The sequence below is a fragment of the Diabrotica virgifera genome, chromosome 2, assembly GCF_917563875.1.
Source record: "Diabrotica virgifera virgifera chromosome 2, PGI_DIABVI_V3a".
Classification (NCBI taxonomy): Eukaryota; Metazoa; Arthropoda; class Insecta; order Coleoptera; family Chrysomelidae; genus Diabrotica; species Diabrotica virgifera.
In genome coordinates, this window is record NC_065444.1 from 171,317,366 (window position 1) to 171,336,069 (window position 18,704).

General features: G+C 33.9%; 1 protein-coding gene across 5 annotated transcripts in view; it reads left to right on the forward strand.

The window, feature by feature from the left end:
* The window catches only part of LOC114332531 (choline-phosphate cytidylyltransferase A), a 178,166-nt gene extending 160,270 nt beyond the window's left edge, over positions 1-17,896 (forward strand). For all 5 annotated transcript variants that reach the window (XM_028282343.2, XM_028282345.2, XM_028282344.2 and 2 more), the window contains one exon: positions 3,086-17,896. In XM_028282343.2, the coding sequence (XP_028138144.2) occupies positions 3,086-3,438 (353 nt within the window). In that variant the 3' untranslated portion in view covers positions 3,439-17,896. The remainder of the gene's footprint in view (positions 1-3,085) is intronic.
* The last annotated feature ends 808 nt before the right edge of the window (positions 17,897-18,704 follow it).

The window sequence follows — 18,704 nt, forward strand, 5'->3', positions numbered from 1 at the left end:
CACACTGTAATTTTTTGGATCCACCCCTTCATTCTGGCTACATGGCCCGCCCAATTCCACTTCAGCCATGCTACTCGCTCTATGACATCTGTGACGCCTGTCCTTCTTCTGATTTCTTCGTTTCTGGCCCTATCTCTGAGAGTTAGTCCAAGTAGTAACCGTTCCATTCTTCTTTGGGCCACTCTGTTTCGTTGCTGTGGCCTGGGTTAACGATAATGTTTCGGCGCCGTAAGTCATGACTGGAAGCACACATTGGTTGAACGTCTTCCTTTTCAAATAATTTGGCAAGTTGCTCTTGAAGATGTCTGATAGAGCTCCATATGCGGCCCATGCTAAGGTGATCCTTCTCTGTAATTCAGCAGCTTGATTGTCCATGGCAATTTGGATTTCATGCCCTAAGTATTTATATTTATGGACCAATGCTATTTCGTTGACGTCGACTTTTGGATTTTCGCTTGGTACCAGGTTTGTCATGTATTGTGTCTTTCCAGAATTTATGTTTAAACCAAGTTTTTTACAGGCTGCATCTAGCTCAGTAAGCATAGTTCTAATCTCTTTTAAGTTGTCTGTTATAAGAACTATGTCGTCTGCGAATCGTAGGTGGGAGAGCCTTTCATCGTCGACATTTATTCCTTTGGCGTCCCACTCCAATTGTTTGAAAGCATGTTCAAGTACTGCCGTAAAGAGTTTAGGAGATAACGTGTCTCCCTGTCTAATTCCTCTTTTGATTTTTATAGATTTGGTATCTTGGTGTAGTCGGACGGTCATGGTTGCATTATTGTATATGTTCGCTATCAGTTTCGAGTACCGATAATCTATACGACTTTCCTCCAATGCTCTCATTATGCTGTTAATTTCTATCGTATCAAATGCTTTGCGAAAGTCTACGAAAGCCAGGACCAATGGTCGGTTCGGTTGTATTCGATAGATTTTTCTATAATTCCCTTTATGCAGTGTAGGTGGTCGTTAGTGCCAAAGTTTTTCCTAAAACCCGCCTGTTCTCCAGGTTGGTAAAAATCCAATTTTGTTTCCAGTCTATTTGTTATTATTCTTGTGAATAACTTGTAGAGGTGGTCTAATAGGCTTATGGGCCGGTAATTCTCGAGGTCTGTTGGATCGCTCTTTTTGTGTAATAAGATGGTAAGTGCACTGTGCGATCTTGTAGGTGTTTCACTTTGGTGCAGACATAAGTTGAACAATTCCTTTATGTTGTTTAAAAGTATGTCTCCTCCAATCTTTACGGCTTATATAACGATATTGTCTTCTCTGTTTGCTTAATACCTATTTTATCAACAATACTATTACGATTTGACACCAGATTAGTCATTATTTGCGTCTTATGCATGTTAATATTCTAACCTCCAAGGAATTCCCATTGGAAATCCCCCCAATAAAGCTTGAACCAAAAAACATAAAATAGATAACCTCAAACTACATAAAAGACATAGACAATAATTTATATATAATAAGTTCCCTTAATTTTAATAACTATCGAATTTATTGGGTTGAACTTGTCTGTCTGTAGTTTAGTTTTCATGTCAGCTAATGTATTTTTTATGTTTCAACAATTTTTTCTTTAATCTGCAGCGTGTTACGGGGGAATTCCCTATTCACCCGTAGATCCGCCACTGTTCAGTAGTTTTCTAAAGATGAGGCGGAACTGCTGCTATGCGGGTTGCTATGTTGCTCTAGCAGAACATTTTCTATCGTACTTCGTCCGTTTTCTGAGTACTTTTCAGATGTTTTCTGAAGACTAAAATACGATGCATCTATTTTTGCCCAAGAATTCATATGCTACACGCAAATATGCATGACGAAAATGAGTCTCTCTTTCAATAATAAATATTTTGTTCACTTGACCGTGAATTAGTGCACTTAACGTAAATCGAGCACCTGAATCCAATAACTTCAGAAGGCTGTAGCTCGAGAATAATAGTTTTTCAGACCTAGGTGCCATGGACTTTTTAAATCTACTAACTGAGGACTATCATTGACCAAAGTTTCGTTAAATTTTACCGGGGCCACTTTTCCGTAAAGTATTGCGGGGTCATTTCCTTTCAATATTTTGCGTTTCTCCACATTTTTTTGCTTTTAAGGCCATCGGTACATAATTCGCAAATATTTTACGGCTATCCCTACTTTTTCTGTCTGTACACGGCAAATTACGTGTAGTAAAATTCACCCTGGTATAGATATGTAAACATTACTAGAATGTCATTCTACTTGAAAATGTCATCATTAACTTAAAGAGATGGCTTTTGAATGTTCTTGGATAACTGTTATTTGTATAATTGCAAATTATTAATTCAGTTAATAAATGTGATCATTTTTTCACTAACTATGTATTCAGTGATTGTAATAATTTATATGTACAACAAAAACTAATACTCAATCGAGAAAAGAGGAAAAGTGTTAAAGTGATTTTTTAATAATATATTGTTACTATGCGACGCTTACAATTTTGAACATCTTTCAACAACAAAATACTTGGATCAATACTTGGACACAATAAATAACTTTTTATTAAGTTCACGTCTTAAATCAATTATTTATCAAGTACACTATATATCAATATTATTTAATCAACAACTCAAAATATTCCCGATGCCATGTCAAATATTGAAAATTGTCACTGATTGTCATTGTCTGACTGACAATACTCTATTCGACTGAGTGCGCTGTAAGACAAAGATAGATTTGGAAAATATTACCACGGACATTGTGTTCATTTTTTTCGAATCCTGAAAAAGCCAATAAATATTTTTGAAAAAATTAAACGCAGAATGAAAGACTAAATTATTACCGAGGGCCGAAAGTCCCAGAATAAATAAAAAGTTTATTTTGAATGAGATATTTGAAATTAAAAATCACACTAAATTTTCTCTCAGTGTTTCACCCCTGTAACTTATTAAAATAAACATTATAGAAGTTCTCAGAGACTTTCGGCCCTCACTAATAACGTAATCTTTCTCAGGGTTCGAAAAAATAAATCCCCATTTGCATAGCATTGCAGCCGAAAATACGTACCCATCCCCTTAAGCAAAATAGATAAATATAGTAACCATTTGAAATTTTTTCGTTTTAGGTGAACGGAAGGGTGACATAATCGCTAAATGGGAAGAAAAATCTAGGGAATTCATCGAAAACTTCTTACTGCTTTTTGGACGTGAAAGATTAACCAACATTTGGAACGAAAGCAAAGGAAAAATTTTGAGTGCTTTAAGCCCGCCCGTATCTCCGCATCCCCCTGCCAGTCCAACGTCCAGCGAAGGAGAGTTTGATTTTTCGGAGGACGGTATGCCCCCTCTCAAATCACCACGAGTCGAGTCCCCTTCGCCTCCTTCTTCTTCGTCCGCGTCGAGAAATAATTATTACAGTGTGGAGGATTATAGCGACGAGGAAGAGATTTCATTGCCAATAAAAAATGGAAAATTATAATATTGAACGGGTGTCTTAGTTGTTTAAAATCGTTAGTGCTTGTTGAATGTGATGCTGTCTTGGTTTCTCATTTTTACAATATAATCTTTTTTGAAAAGAAAACGTATTATATCCTGCAGCCAAAAAGTTTAATACCAACTTTAATAAAATTATTCATAGATCGGTATTTTACATCGACAATATACAAGTTTTTAGAATATACTGGTCAACAAGTCACTAATGACACGTGCTTGTGTATTCTTAGTAAAACCGAAGCGTAGTAATACTATAGAAATTATTTATTCACACCAGGTATAAATTTTAGAAGTCATTCGTAATAATTAACACAAAATAATTAACGTAAAATAAAATGTATATACCAAAGTAAAATGGTTACCCTACATCGCTGTTTCTGATTTTTGTTTCAGTTCAGTTTTTTACAGTAAAATGCAGCAAAATTGTCCCAAAATTCGCGTTTCCTAAATAAATGTCAACTTTGTGCAAGTATTGTTTTTTAGTTTTGCTTCGATTATATCCCTATGAGAACAACGTATCAGATCCAATTTTTAAACAGTTTTGAAAAATATGTGGACTCGTATCTAGTTGGGATTGAGAATTTTAAATTTAGAGTTGAAGTTACCTGGAGTAGGTACATCCTTGTTCCAGCAACTAAATTTGCCAAGAAAATATATAGAACCTGTGTTTAGTTTAGGTACGTTACGTTACCTACGGTAGGTCTCTATCAGAATAACTAAACTGATTATTTTGAGAAATTTGTCAAATGGCTAGGCATAAACTTACAATTCAGTGACAGAGGAATGTTGCTTTCGTGAAATAAAGTATTAATTTTATCGGATACATCCTTCCAATCATAAATCAATCCGTCTGATTTCACAAGCCATTTTCAAAATAATTTCTTTCTCGAATCATTTTACTCGAATTTGCCATTACTCATTTCTGCAGTCAACAAATAATGCGTATTTTATTCATCTAGGAATGGCACCTTCATACTGTAGTATAAAGGTGCCATACCGTTCTTCACTCTTTCCATATAGTGGTCATTTTCTTAGTATTTGAAAATCAGTGTGCTGAAACCACTGCGCCTCTTGTTGTAGAAGATTCAATAGCCTTTGTATTTGTGTTTTCCTTTATAGAAATTTTTTTCTGCTGGTTTGTTTTAACTTGTTTTGGTTGGATACTATCATCTTCTTCTTCATCCAGTTACTTCCATCCAGACCTTCTTTTCCAGTTACGTTTTTTCCAGCGATACTTCGTCCGGTAACCTCGTACCGGTAACCGGTAACTTCGTCCACTATAACTGTTCGTAATCTATCGTACAACATTCTCAAAAAAAGATTCTTCAAAAAGTGAAACCAGATACTGCTATGTCACGGGTTGATATTTTTGTCGCTAGTTTAAGTTATAGCGTGTATATTTTTCCAACTTGGACTTACTTGCCCTAATTTATAATATTGATTTTATTATTTTTGATACGCTTGTGTTAAGCTATCTTTCTAAAACACAAATTTAGATCATTAACTCTTATATAAACAAGAAGACTATTAACAGATCGACTTTAATCATGCAATTCATCTCAAAGAAAAAAAAGAAATGTTTGGGTTCATTAGTAAGCTATGTTGACTGTCTAATAAGAAATAATAATTTATTTTTCTCCAATTTCAATAGAAGTAACCACCTCTCTTCTTTTAGTACTAGTCCAAGAGGCAGCGCTGAAAAATCTCTTTGAATTTACTAAAGCTAGATTTTTCACAGTTGATTACTGTGATTGTGTAGAGAAACATACTGCGGTCGGTCAAGCGAAACGTAGAACAGGGGTTACTGAGAGGGTATCAAAATTGCTTTCCTACGAAGGTAATTAAATCCATTTACTAAGGCTGAAAATCAGTACACACATTCTAATTTAATTGATGCTTCCGAAGTCAAACGGTGTAAGTCACATTCTCCCTAAAAATGACTTATGAGATGTAGCACATATTATTACACCACATTCACATAGCAAATTCCCAACTATAAACAAACGCACGTGTTACTATTCGCCCGCTCATTCGTCAAGAGACTATTAAATCTAATTTATTGCCATAAACGAGGCGGATTCTCATTTTACAGATCCAAACTGGTCAGTGTGCAAATTCAAATTGTAGGTAACGTGTTGGCTTTTAAGATACACTTCAGGACGACCCTGTTTAGCTTCCATGCGCGTTTGTTTACAGTTGGGAATATGTAAACTGAATGGACTGTATATGTAATAATATTATAATTTCCTTGTTTGTATTTATGAATATATTACCCATAATATGATAAATAAAGACGGTTTATTTGTTTTTAATAACTACTTATATTTCTGCAACTACTTTCAGAAACATCTTAGTATCTCATTTTAAACACTTACACCGATTGGCTTCTGAGGCATCGAAATATAAATAAGTTATTATAGTCGGTCGGCCCCAGTGAATGTACAGGGTTATTCACTATATTTTGATCCCCTTGTAAACTGCTTTATTTACAGAATTAGAAAAAAATGTAAAATACAAATTTTATTCGATTTTTAAATTATGATTTTTTGACATATATATCGTAGTAGTGACGTCATCCATTTGGGCGTGATGACGTAATCGACTATTTTTTTTAATATGAATAGGGGTCGAATGCTAGCTCATTTGAAAGGTTATTCAATTCCCTATTCAGTAATATAAACATTAACATGATTAATTATACAGGGTGTCCAAAAAAATTGTTTTTAAATCAATTAATTGTTTAATAATAATTAAAACAAAATTTTGGACACCCTGTATAAATAATGATCTTAATGTTTATAGTACTGTATAGAGAACTGAATAACCTTTCAAATGAGCAAGCACACGACCCCTATTCTCATTTAAAAAAATAGTCGATTACATCATCACGCACAGATGGATGACGTCACTATTACGATATATATGTCAAAAAATCATAATTAAAAAATCGAATAACTTTTGTATTTTACATTTTTTCTAATTCTGTAAATAAAGCAGTTTACAAGGGGGTCAAAATATAGTGAATAACCCTGTACATTCATTGGGGCCGACCGACCGGCTCTGTCCCGTCATACAGCTGACCGACTATAATAACTTTTATTTATATTCAATTTAGAATGTGTGTACTGATTTTCAGCCTTAGTAAATGGATTTAATTACCTTCGTAGGAAAGAAACTTTGATACCCTCTCAGTAACCCCTGTTCTACGTTTCGCTTGACCGACCGCAGTATGTTTCTCTACACAATAACAGTAATCAACTGTGAAAAATTTAGCTTTAGTAAATTCAAAGAGATTTTTCAGCGCTGCCTCTCCGTCTATACCTTGTCCGATTATCGAACGTTGGCGATCGTATTGGCAATAAAATAATACCTTTAATATTGTTCTGAACTTATTTGCTTGTGATATATTAATGAAATTTAGTAATTTTGTTGGGAATAAGCCACAATTTTACTTTAAAATTGTTTGACGTTTCGATTTCTACTTCGGAAATCTTTCTCAGTGTTTTGTATTTTGAGAACGATTTCCGAAGTGGAAATCGAAACATCCAATCATTTTAAAGTAAAATTGTGTTTTATTCCTAACGAAAAAAACAAAATTACAATAATAATAACTTGTCTACTGCAACTATGATGTATGTCTCTTGATACCACTCTGGGTGATTTCGGAGCCAAGATGTTCTGCTTCGGTCTGGTCCTCTTCTTTTGAAGACCTTGCCCTGTATTATGAGGTGTAGAAGTTTTTACCTCTCTGAATATGTCATTACATGGCCGAAATATAACTTTCGAATTTTTATTGGTTTTATTATTTCTGTGATCGTTTTCATTCGTTGTAAAACTATTTAAGTTCTTATTTGATCAACCCACCTTATCCGCAATATTCGTCGGTAGATCCACATCTCACAGGCCTCCATTTCTTTCATTAGTGTCTCTGTAAGCGTCCAGCTCTCCATGCCATACAGCATTGTGGAGAATATGTAGCAGCGTATTAATCTGATTTTAAGGTCTAATGTAAAATCTCTATTAATGAGAATTTTCTTTAGTTTATAGAAGGCAGCTCTGGATTTTCGTATTCGTATTTATTTGTTTATATCCCAGTTATCGTTAACGTTGGCGTCCAAATAGGCTATATTGTGGACTCTTTCTAACTGTTCGATTCGCTCTGATTTTCATTGCTTCTAACTCCGTTTTGCCTACAATCATAATAGTCCAAGAGGCAGCGCTGAAAAATCTCATTGAATTTATTAAAGCTAAATTTTTCACAGTTGTTTACTGTGATTGTGTAGAGAAACATACTGCAATCGGTCAAGCGAAACGTAGAACTGGGGTTGACTGAGGGGGTATCAAAGTTGCTTTTCTACAAAGGTAATCTGAAGGTAAGGCTGAAAATAGTACACACATTGTAAATTAAATATAAATAAAAGTTATTATAGTCGGTCAGCTGTATGTACAGGGTTATTCACTATATTTTGACCCCCTTGTAAACTGCTTTATTTACAGAATTAGAAAAAAATGTAAAATACAAAAGGTATTCGATTTTTAAATTATGATTTTTTGACATATATATCGTACTAGTGACGTCATCCATTTGGGCTTGATGACGTAATCGACTATTTTTTTTTAAATGGGAATAGGGGTCGAGTGCTAGCTCATTTGAAAGGTTATTCAATTCCCTATTCAGTAATATAAACATTAACATGATTAATTATACAGGGTGTCCAAAAATTTTTTTAAATTAAATTAATTGTTTAATTAATAATTAAAAAAAGAATTTTGGACACCCTGTATAAATAATGATCTTAATGTTTATAGTACTGTATAGAGAATTGAATAACCTTTCAAATGAGCAAGCACACGACCCCTATTCTTATTTAAAAAAATAGTCGATTACGTCATCACGCCCAGATGGATGACGTCACTAGTACGATATATATGTCAAAAAATCATAATTAAAATATCGAATAACTTTTGTATTTCACATTTTTTTCTAATTCTGTAAATAAAGCAGTTTACAAGGGGGTCAAAATATAGTGAATAACCCTGTACATTCATTGGGGCCGACCGACCGGTACTGTCCCGTCATACAGCTGACCGACTATAATAACTTTTATTTATATTCAATTTAGAATGTGTGCACTGATTTTCAGCCTTACTAAATGGATTTAATTACCTTCGTAGGAAAGCAACTTTGATACCCTCTCAGTAACCCCTGTTCTACGTTTCGCTTGACCGACCGCAGTATGTTTCTCTACACAATCACAGTAATCAACTGTGAAAAATTTAGCTTTAGTAAATTCAATTAAATTTTTCAGCGCTGCCTCTCCGTCTATAAGTTTTGTCATATCAAAATTAAGTTTTAACCCATATTCAACAGATGTTTCGGTCACCCTGTTTATAAGTCTTTGCAACTCTTTTTCATTGGAGGCCAGCAGTACCTTGTCGTATACGTATATGAGTAACAACTTTTTTAAGTGTTCAATATCTCGTTACATCGTATTAAATTAAAAAGGTAAAAATCAAAATGCTCAAAAATATGTCAAAACAATCACACAATACAAAATCGGGATCTGTACTTTTAATAAAATATTACAAAAGATTCATAATAATTTAAATTTAAAACAGATAATTTAAATTATTTATTATCATTTACAGTGCATATGTGTTGATAGCTTGCTCTGTATAATTTAGCATTTTTTGTGGCAACGTATAGTGAATTAAGTTTTTACATATATGTTGTATATTTTAATAGAAATTACCTTTAAAAGTAGTTATAGCAAATCAATCATTAGGCTAAACGTTCGGTAACCAACGCATTTGCGGCATCAAGACGAATGTATAGAAAATGGTATAAGTACTGTATTGTATAGTTAAATAGTAACATATTTTAACTAGTATTTTTTGTATTAAGATTTATATCTGGTGTTAGTTTACTGTGATCGACTACTCTATTTAAGAACGTAGTTTATTGTATCGGCAAAAGATAAAAAAATATGCCTTTTTGGGATTTAGCAACATTCCTTGAAGGATTTTGCGTTTGTTGCCAGTTATTTATTTTTATTAATCATACTGTGCCAAAAACTAAAATAGTTCCGAAAATGTTAGTTATTATCATTAAGAAATTATTAGGTTTTGGATTTAATAGGTATGATACATATCTAAAAAATATTAAAACTCATCATGTTTATTATCAAAAACGAAACACTGCATAACATCATTTTTTTAAATTGTTTTCAAAATGGTTTCCTTGTTAAGGTTATCTTATTTTTTTTCCTTCGCTCGTTCCCGATGACGGAGTTGATCAAGACTATGACTCCAGTTGTATAAGTACCCAAGTTGTAGTATGCAACCATGAAATTTTTAGAAATTCCTTTGTTTTCGTATGTTGGCCATTTTATTTCACTGTTTTGAGGATTTCACATTCGTTCCTTATTTTGTTTAAAAACTCGATCTAGATGACCTTATATTTAAAATAGACTAAAATTTAATGCAAATCTAGATTGCAGTAGTTCTTACTCAAAATTGGAAGTAAATACCAGGGAAATCAAAAAGTTTCATGCCAATCTTCAGGAATTTGATTTTAGAAGGATTCTAATACCTGTTCTTGTGGTATGTTATATAGTTCCTCTAGGGATTTTTCTTTGATGTTTCCAACCCAGTCAAACCTCTACATTTTCAAGGATCTTATCATGGGATAAGTCAATAAGGCTAGGTCAGGGGGATAGGGGAACTGAGAGCTGATATTATTGCTATTTTTTATGCAGTAATCTCAAACTAGCAGCGCAGACTCAACTGGTGCGTTGTCATAGTGTGATATTCACTCCCTACCTCGCCACAGCTTCGGTCTCTTTCTTCAGAGTTGCCAGATTGGGGTATTCCCCCCCCCCCCCATTTTTGGGGTAATTTGAAAGCGTCTGTAATTTTAACGGGTAATAATAACGGGTCCGTAATTTAGGTAATTTTAACGGTCATGGTAAATTAAATTTGCGAATATACATAGAAAGAACTATATCGCACCTCCGCTCAAAGAGTGTCATAAGTCAAAAAAGCTAAATTTCGAGAAAACGACGTTTAAAGTTTGTCCTACAACATTTTCGGGTTTAATTCAAAAACTATTAAAATTAGAATAATAACAACTATTTCAGTCAGTTACAATGGTTTATGGAGGCTCTATAAAATAGCATACCTATTAGTCATATAAAAAATATTAAAAAAAAATTTTTTTTGTTGTGACACTTGAAGTACAGAATTTAATATCATTATTATTATCTGGTTAACAGACTTATACTTTTTAATGATGTAACTTTAAATACAAGTAACAACATTAAACACAAAATACTGCAAAAAGAAAGATAAGTGATAAATGTGTCACTTTTCTTGAGCACATACGCAGATTGTTTTGAATAAAGTAATCACATATTATACTGTCTTAACTCGACAAACGACGCTTTATACACATCTTAGATGAACAAACGCTTTGCACAAATCGATATGTGACACTGTTTGTGTTCGGTGCGTCATTGATTTTGGATAATCTTATAATGACACTAGTGTCATCTAACGATAAATATTGACCCATAGACGTGACATTTTGTGAGATAGAAGTTTATACATCGTTTTATTAAACTGTTGGTGCAATAAAATCGATTTTAAAATTTTTTGAGTTATGACACTCTTTGAGCGGAGGTGCGATATATTCTACACTCATATAATCGAAGACGATAAAGCCTATGAATTATTTCAACGCCCTCTGTTGATAAGTAGTATAACTTTGGTTTACTGTTCTCTACATTTGACTACTACTAATTCATTAGCTTTGTTCGCGGAAACAGTTCATGACTGTTTTCTGACTGATTCGCATGCGAAATTCCGTTTTTAGGCGCTTGAAAATGGAACTGCGCATGCGTATTAGTCAGAAACCAGTTGTGCACTGTCTCCTCGAACAAAGCTATTAAATTGCGGTACAAATTTAAATTAGTGGGATTTGAGCTTCAATTTGGGGGAATTTCAATTTAAAAGTGTGGGATTTAGAAAATCACATCTGGCAACTCTGCTCTTCCTTCGCACAGCCTCACTAATTTTCCAGCGTTTGAAGGCAACAAAAACATTTCATCCCGTAGAATAAAATCGTAGTCAACAATATCCTTATGTCCGATTTCATCTGCCGTGCTTGCTCTGCTGACTTACATTGATAACAATGGAAGTCAAGAATTTATTGGAGGAATCTCTAGAGAGCTCCTTTATTTTTACATCATAGCCGTCTACCCAAATATATTACACCACCTTTATTGATATATAAAGTAAATATATTTTATTCATTAAGTCTCAATCACCACCTTTGGTGGTGATGCGTTTCAAAAAGCTTTTTATCAACATTTATCATTTTAAGAAGTTACTGAGTCTGAGTTGATTTCACTCTAATGCCCGACTTTGAATAAAATTTGTGTTTAGTTTACACACAAATTTTATTCAAGGTCGGTCTTGAGACTCGACTATAAATACGGGCACTAGATCAACAGCCTGTCATTCATTCCTAACCTCCTCTTGTAACGTTTAAAAAATTTAGTTAGAAGTAGTAACACAAAAATAAAACCTTGTACAAACCCGTCACTCTCTATTTAATTAAACTCATTTTAATAATACCATTGCAAAGACGAAAGCAATTAAGCATCTGAATATAAAAAAAAACAGAAAAGTTGTGTCTGTCACATTAAACAAGGCGGCCAACCTCAATACGCCATGTTGCGACGTTGCCAGGTAATTCAAACGTCATGAAATTAGATCATCCTCGTAATAGGGAACTTGTACATTTTTTTTATTACATAATAATGTCCAGTTTTGTATAAAAATGAGATTTTGAAAATTTCACGCTTCAAAAACTCATAATAACTTAGAAGTACAAATTTAAAAGTCTTCTGTATTTTAAAATAGTTCAAACGACCCGTGACGTCACATAGTTTAACCATATGGTTCAGTTTATGGTTATATTTAGGTATATTCTTCTGCTTCTTCTTTAGTTTATTGGCCTCCACCTACTTGGGTATTTGGCCAGCTCGTCGTCGCGGAATAAAGGAAAAATATTTAAATTCTAATGACATTTATCGTATGTCTTTTTAATAATATATACCAGTTTTTTGAGATTGGAGTTTGATATAGTTATTGAAGGAAAGGAAAGAAGGTTTACTATGGAAAATAAAACCATTTTGTAAAAGTACATATTTTCTATGAATAGTTCAAACGATCAAAAATACTTGTAACGTCACATAACTGCATTTTCTACTGGCGTTTATAATGTCTAATTTAAATTTATATACAATTTTGTTTACTTTGTTGGTTCAGAATGTAAACATATAGCCCGATGACGTCACGACGCGTTTTGGGCTGGCTGATATCATTTGAATTTTTAATCGTCTTTAGGGGCCAATCGAAAAAGAAACAAAACTTTTTTATCTTTGATACATGTTTTAAATTATGTTCTGTTGTGATTTATAGCATTTTTTTCGAATTTAAAATTTTATGCAAGTTCCCTATTGTCTGGGGACTTTCTTTTTCTGATGTCTGAAGTTTATTTTTGCTCTTTGCTAATAACGGAGTTTAACATTTGACAGGAAATTACACGGTCGTCTTCTTTCTAGTCTAATAATATTATTATATACATTATTATAATACTTATACATGTAATTCTATACATAATTATACAAACTGTGTGGTAACAAAAACTAAACTTCTCACAGTTAAAAATTATTTGAAAGTATTTTCTGAAAGATAATTTTAGTAGGAAATAACTTAACCAAATAATAATATATAGGAATAAATAAACCAAAGATCCTTAAAGACTACTTAACTCTAATATTTTTATCCCTTTCAACGAATTGTTGCTAAATTCTTTATAGTTTGTTCTCTGCATGCTTGCTGTTAACAAATTATTGCCTTACCTATTAATTGTTAATGTTTGTAATATAATTAGTCTTTTAATGGGTAAATTTGTTGTTGGGGAAAATATTGATTGAGCTTAATACTAACGATATAATGTAAATATCAATTGGATATGAGATTTGGTTCAGCCTTAAACAAAAAACACGAGTTGTGGAAAAAAAGCTCACATCATGTATGATTGCTACTTCTTGTCGGAGTCATATATTTCATATTGCATAGGAGTAAGGAAGCTACACCAGTTTCCCGGGGTCTAAAGAATTTTTAGGTAAAATGACCAAAATTAGCAAAAATTTGTATTCTAATCTGAGGAAGGATTTTTTATGAATTTTAAAACTTTTCCTAAATAAAGAATATAACAACTGGTTAACAGTTTATCACGTATCGTGCCTTGATTAAACGCCTCGAACCTTGCTTGAATGATTCACTTTTTCCCATGATACTACCAGATCAGATGTAAATATTATTCAAAAAACGCTAGTGACACTCTCGTGCATATTAGTTATTATCACCTTCAATATAATATATTTCTCCCTTATCCTACAATGCTTCTTCCTAATCTTACACTGCTCTAAACAGCACTGGAAGCCTTTCTCTGTCAGGTCCACCAAGACAGCTCCTGCTTTCTTTTTCACTGTTTCACACATTTTCACAGATTTCAACAGATTCACATATTTTATTTAATTAATTTTTTAATGCTAATTTCATCTTAGGGAATGATCTAACAATGGGCTGCTGTAGTTGGCGTAGAACCTCTTGACAAATAATACGGAATGAGTCTGTGCATTGTGTTTGTTGTTAATCTATGACTTTGTTCCCATAATTAAAGAAGTTTATTTTTTCTTTTTGTTTCCAGTTACTTTGAATTATTTTCTACTTCGAACATATTGCGCTGTAGGTCAAGTTCCATTGCATTGATTGGCGTTTAGTTTTAGAACTCTAAGTAAAAATCAACATTTTCTCACATTATATCGTTTTCAGTGAATTTCGATCAGTTTCGGTGGCATACAAAATCAAAACAAACATGAGAAATATGCGGGTTTTCCACTAAACGGACAAAACAAAAAAAACACAAACTCGTGTCGAATAATACAAAACTGCAACCTTTCGCAAACCGTTTAAAGACTGGTGTGTTTTGAAACAGTTTTGTTTTTAAATCCCGTTCGTAAGTGGTAACATCAAAGGGTTTAGGTGTGTTTTAAAACTCGAGTCTGTGTAGTGAAAACGGCCATGTTGTGTTTATTATTGTCGTCTTACTAGTTTGTATACGAATTTTGTACTAAATTAGTTCTTTTGGCTCGGATATTTTCTCAACATCACTCACACGTTTTAGTGGAACTTAATAGATTATTTCTGAAGGTGGTAAAGTAGCAAAAAGCAGTGGACTGCTGAATAGATATGTACCTTAATAGAAGCCTTCCGGAAACATAGACATTTGTGGTACTCTAAGGACGGCAACTATAAAAATAAGATTTAAAAAATGGATTCTTACAAAGAAATTGTCCAATTGTTTGACAACAACTGCATAGAAATTGAAAGAAAAATTAAAACCTATTTCACAATATCAACGGTGAAGAAGTAAGTATAAAAAATTAAGAAATCTGGCGCAAAACAGAATTTTACACCCAAGTGGTTTGGTCATAATGGAATGAATTGTATGCATAAGAAAAATCCCTTTTTCCAAGGAATTCAGTATCGACCAGACACATCCAAGAATAAAAAACCTTCTCTAAACATGTTGATATGTTATTGAAGCAAAAAGAATACTTGGGCTTCCTCATGAAAAACAGTAGGAAGGGCCGACAAAAACAAAACTGGAACAAAATGTAGTTCGCTTAATGAAAACGAGAGTTTTAGTTTTGTTTCAGTTTTGTTTTTGTTTTTCGAGTTCTAGAAAACACAAATAAAACATAAACTCAAAACTGTCCTTGTAGTGGAAAATCGCCATTACGCATTCCTTGCCAATTCCCACATTTTCAGCAATTACACGAACACCTAACCGACTATCAGATTTCTATTAAAAATTTTTTGGTACGGTACATCGGGGCAGGGCCCACTTATGAGCCCTTCAGATACTTAGCCCTCCTACGACGGATGCTACGGCCTCCATTGTATCACCCCTATCTTACGGACCAGATCCTGGGCGAACCTGGCCTTCGGCCTTTCTGCTCATAATATGTCACGTCAGAATCAGCAGGGGCTGCAATTCTGAGCTCCTGCCGATGCCGCCCCGAACGTTAATCCTTCAGCAACCTTATGGCCTCACAGGAAGCCACAAGTTTTTTCAACGGTAACTAGAGATGTTGAAAAAGTATCTATTCGTTACAAAGTACTCGTTACTTACGAATACCGAAAGTAACGATTACTATAGAGAGAGTCAAATCGTTACTTTGATTACTCTGATTACTTCGCACCAATCGTATCAGAGCGAGTAACGACTATTGTATCTACTTTGATTACTCTGATTACTTTGTTACTTCGTGCCAAGCGTATCAGAGCGAGTAACGACTATAGGGCTTTTCATTCACAGTCATTTGTTTCGATCTCCTGTCATATGTTGTATAATCTGTGTATAATATTAATATACACGAATTTTACGACATATGACAGAAGCTCGAAACAAATGACTGTGAATGAAAAGCCCTATTGTATCTACTTTGATTACTCTGATTACTTCGTACCGATTGTATCAGAGCGAGTAACGACTATTGTATCTACAACCGGTACACTTGATTACTTTTTACCAATCGTATCCCAGCGAGTAACGGACGGGACCGGTATTTTACAAGTGTTATCGAATATCGTTATCGGTATGAAGCGTTTTGATGGTGTGAGAGTGAGGAGAAGGTAGAAGATGAAATAGAGGGAGGTATAATGGTATACGTAAAAATGTAATGTATGTCATTAACAAAGATCGAATGCTAGAACATTATATTTTTATCTAGATCTACGCCATTTGCCGATGTAGATTATATAGTAGATCTTGTTATATCGGAATACCTATACAAAATACCTACCTACTGAGAAATGCGATTCTCGATATGATTACCGCTACTCAAATACAAAAGTAATCATAGTAATCAAAGTGACGAATACTGTAAATGATTACTTTATACAAAAGTAACGATTTGTAACGAATACTCGAAAGTATTTATAATCAACATCACTAACGGTAACTCCCTCACCTGGCTCGGCTGCATAAAGGCCGATCCCAGGATCTGCCACCTCTGATAGTCCAATGCCGGACACTTCCAGAGGACATGTGAGGAGGTTTCATCCTCCTCATCACATAGACGGCATCGTGAGCCATCCGCCAATCCAAGCAGATGAAGGTGCCGTCGGTGTCTACAGTGGTCGGTGAGAGCATATTGACCACCAGGGAGCATCTTCTACGGCCTAGAAGAAGTTGGGCTGTGAGATTTTTGGATGGTCCCACTATGTGGAGTCTAGCCTGTTTCAAACCTCCACAACTAGCTCAGAAGTCCTGGAACCTCCACAGAAAAAGCTCCTTGAGATTACCCCGACCAGTACTGAAGGGTACCCCAATTACAGGTTCGGGTCCCACAGGGAGAGTGGATCAGTCCCGTCTTGCCAAAGCGTCATCGTCAGCCCGTTCGTTTCTCTCTCCACCTGGGTGATCCGGTAGGTAACTCTGTTGTGACAGCAACACCATACAGTTGTTGCTCTCTTGCACTCAAGAACCAGCTTAGAGCTGACTTGTGCGCTTCCAAAGCCCTCAGGTATTGTTATATTTTTGACGTTGATGGGATTTAATCTTTTGTGACGTCTTTTCGGCCTATCTTGAAAAAGCTTAAACCACTCAAAAGAAATAGGTTCGTGTATTAAACTTTATTTCCTGCACATTTCTTTCATTAAGTTATAAATTTCAGTGGTTTGATGGTATGTTTTGCATGTTTCTTATCACAATCCGTTGCTGCATTCTTGCCCTTAACGTTTTTCCTGCGATTGGAATGAAGGGTGCGTCTATTCGGGCTTGTTTATGGAAGCGAGCTTTTGATGTTTTTAATAAAGCTCATAAATCTTTTTATAGACCCTTTTTAGCTCATGAAGTTTTTTCATTGTGTAAAAATCGATTTACAAATTTGGTATACGATTTTACATTCATTATTCTCTCTAACAGCAAAACTTAGTAACTAATAATTAGATTATTAGGGACACCAATATTGTAATAGATGGGAAATCAGGATATTATTTATATGAAACGTATGAAGGTAAATTATTGAAGTGTAATTTATAATTTAGCACAAGTTTTATTTATTGTTATGAACGTTTTTGATTTTTTTGCTATTCATATTATATTTATATAAATTATACATTTGGTTTTTGTTTGAAAGATGTGTAATTGTTGTTGTTTTTATTTAATGCTAACGGTATGATCTGAATGTGTTTTAAAATCGCTCTCAACGCAAACACGAATATATTTTTACATAATAACCAATTAACATCATGTACTGGTTCGCTTTTGAACATTATTAAATTAAAATGTATTAGTAAAATTTGTTTTTATTTCTTGTTTAATACAATAGTTATTTTCCTAACTGGTGCGGAAAGTGATACTTTCACGCATGAGACTGCCGTTGACCCGAACGACGCGATAGCGGAGTTCGGGCATGCAGTCGAGTGCGGGGAAGACACTTTTCGCATGAGTTAGGAACAATATTTTTTCTAGGGAGGTACGTTTGAAAAAAAGCCACAAAAAAATAGAGTTATATCAATTTTTATCTAGAAGTGAAAATACTCGAATTAATTCTTTGACAAGGTTGTCAAAACCAAACTTTGAATATAATGGGTTACCACGACGACGATATTGGTTTCCATGACGACAATTCAAAACCACTGTAATTGTACACTGATCTGACTTTTAAATATTATGTCAAAATAACTTTATTTCATCGAATTATCAGTAGTAATTGCACAAGAGCTCTGAAATTATTGAATTTTTCCCGAGTGACACTTTGACAGTTTTAATTTCACGAGCCGAAGGCGAGTGAAATGATGTCAAAGTGTCACGAGAGCAAAAATTCTATATTAATTTCAGAGGTCGAGTGCAATTTGTTGCGATTATTTCATAAATAAAACTGTTCAAAACCAAAATTTTATACTGCTACTATAACGACGGGAGATTATCAAAAATTATCGATTTAATTCAGATTTCTGTAGCTTTCTATTGGTCAGAATCTCCTATGAATGAAATAATCGCGCTAATTTCATTAAAACATGAACACAATAAGATACATTTGAAATAAATTAGTAAATAATGTCTAAATATTAGTTTATTGGATATATTATAATATATTATAACGC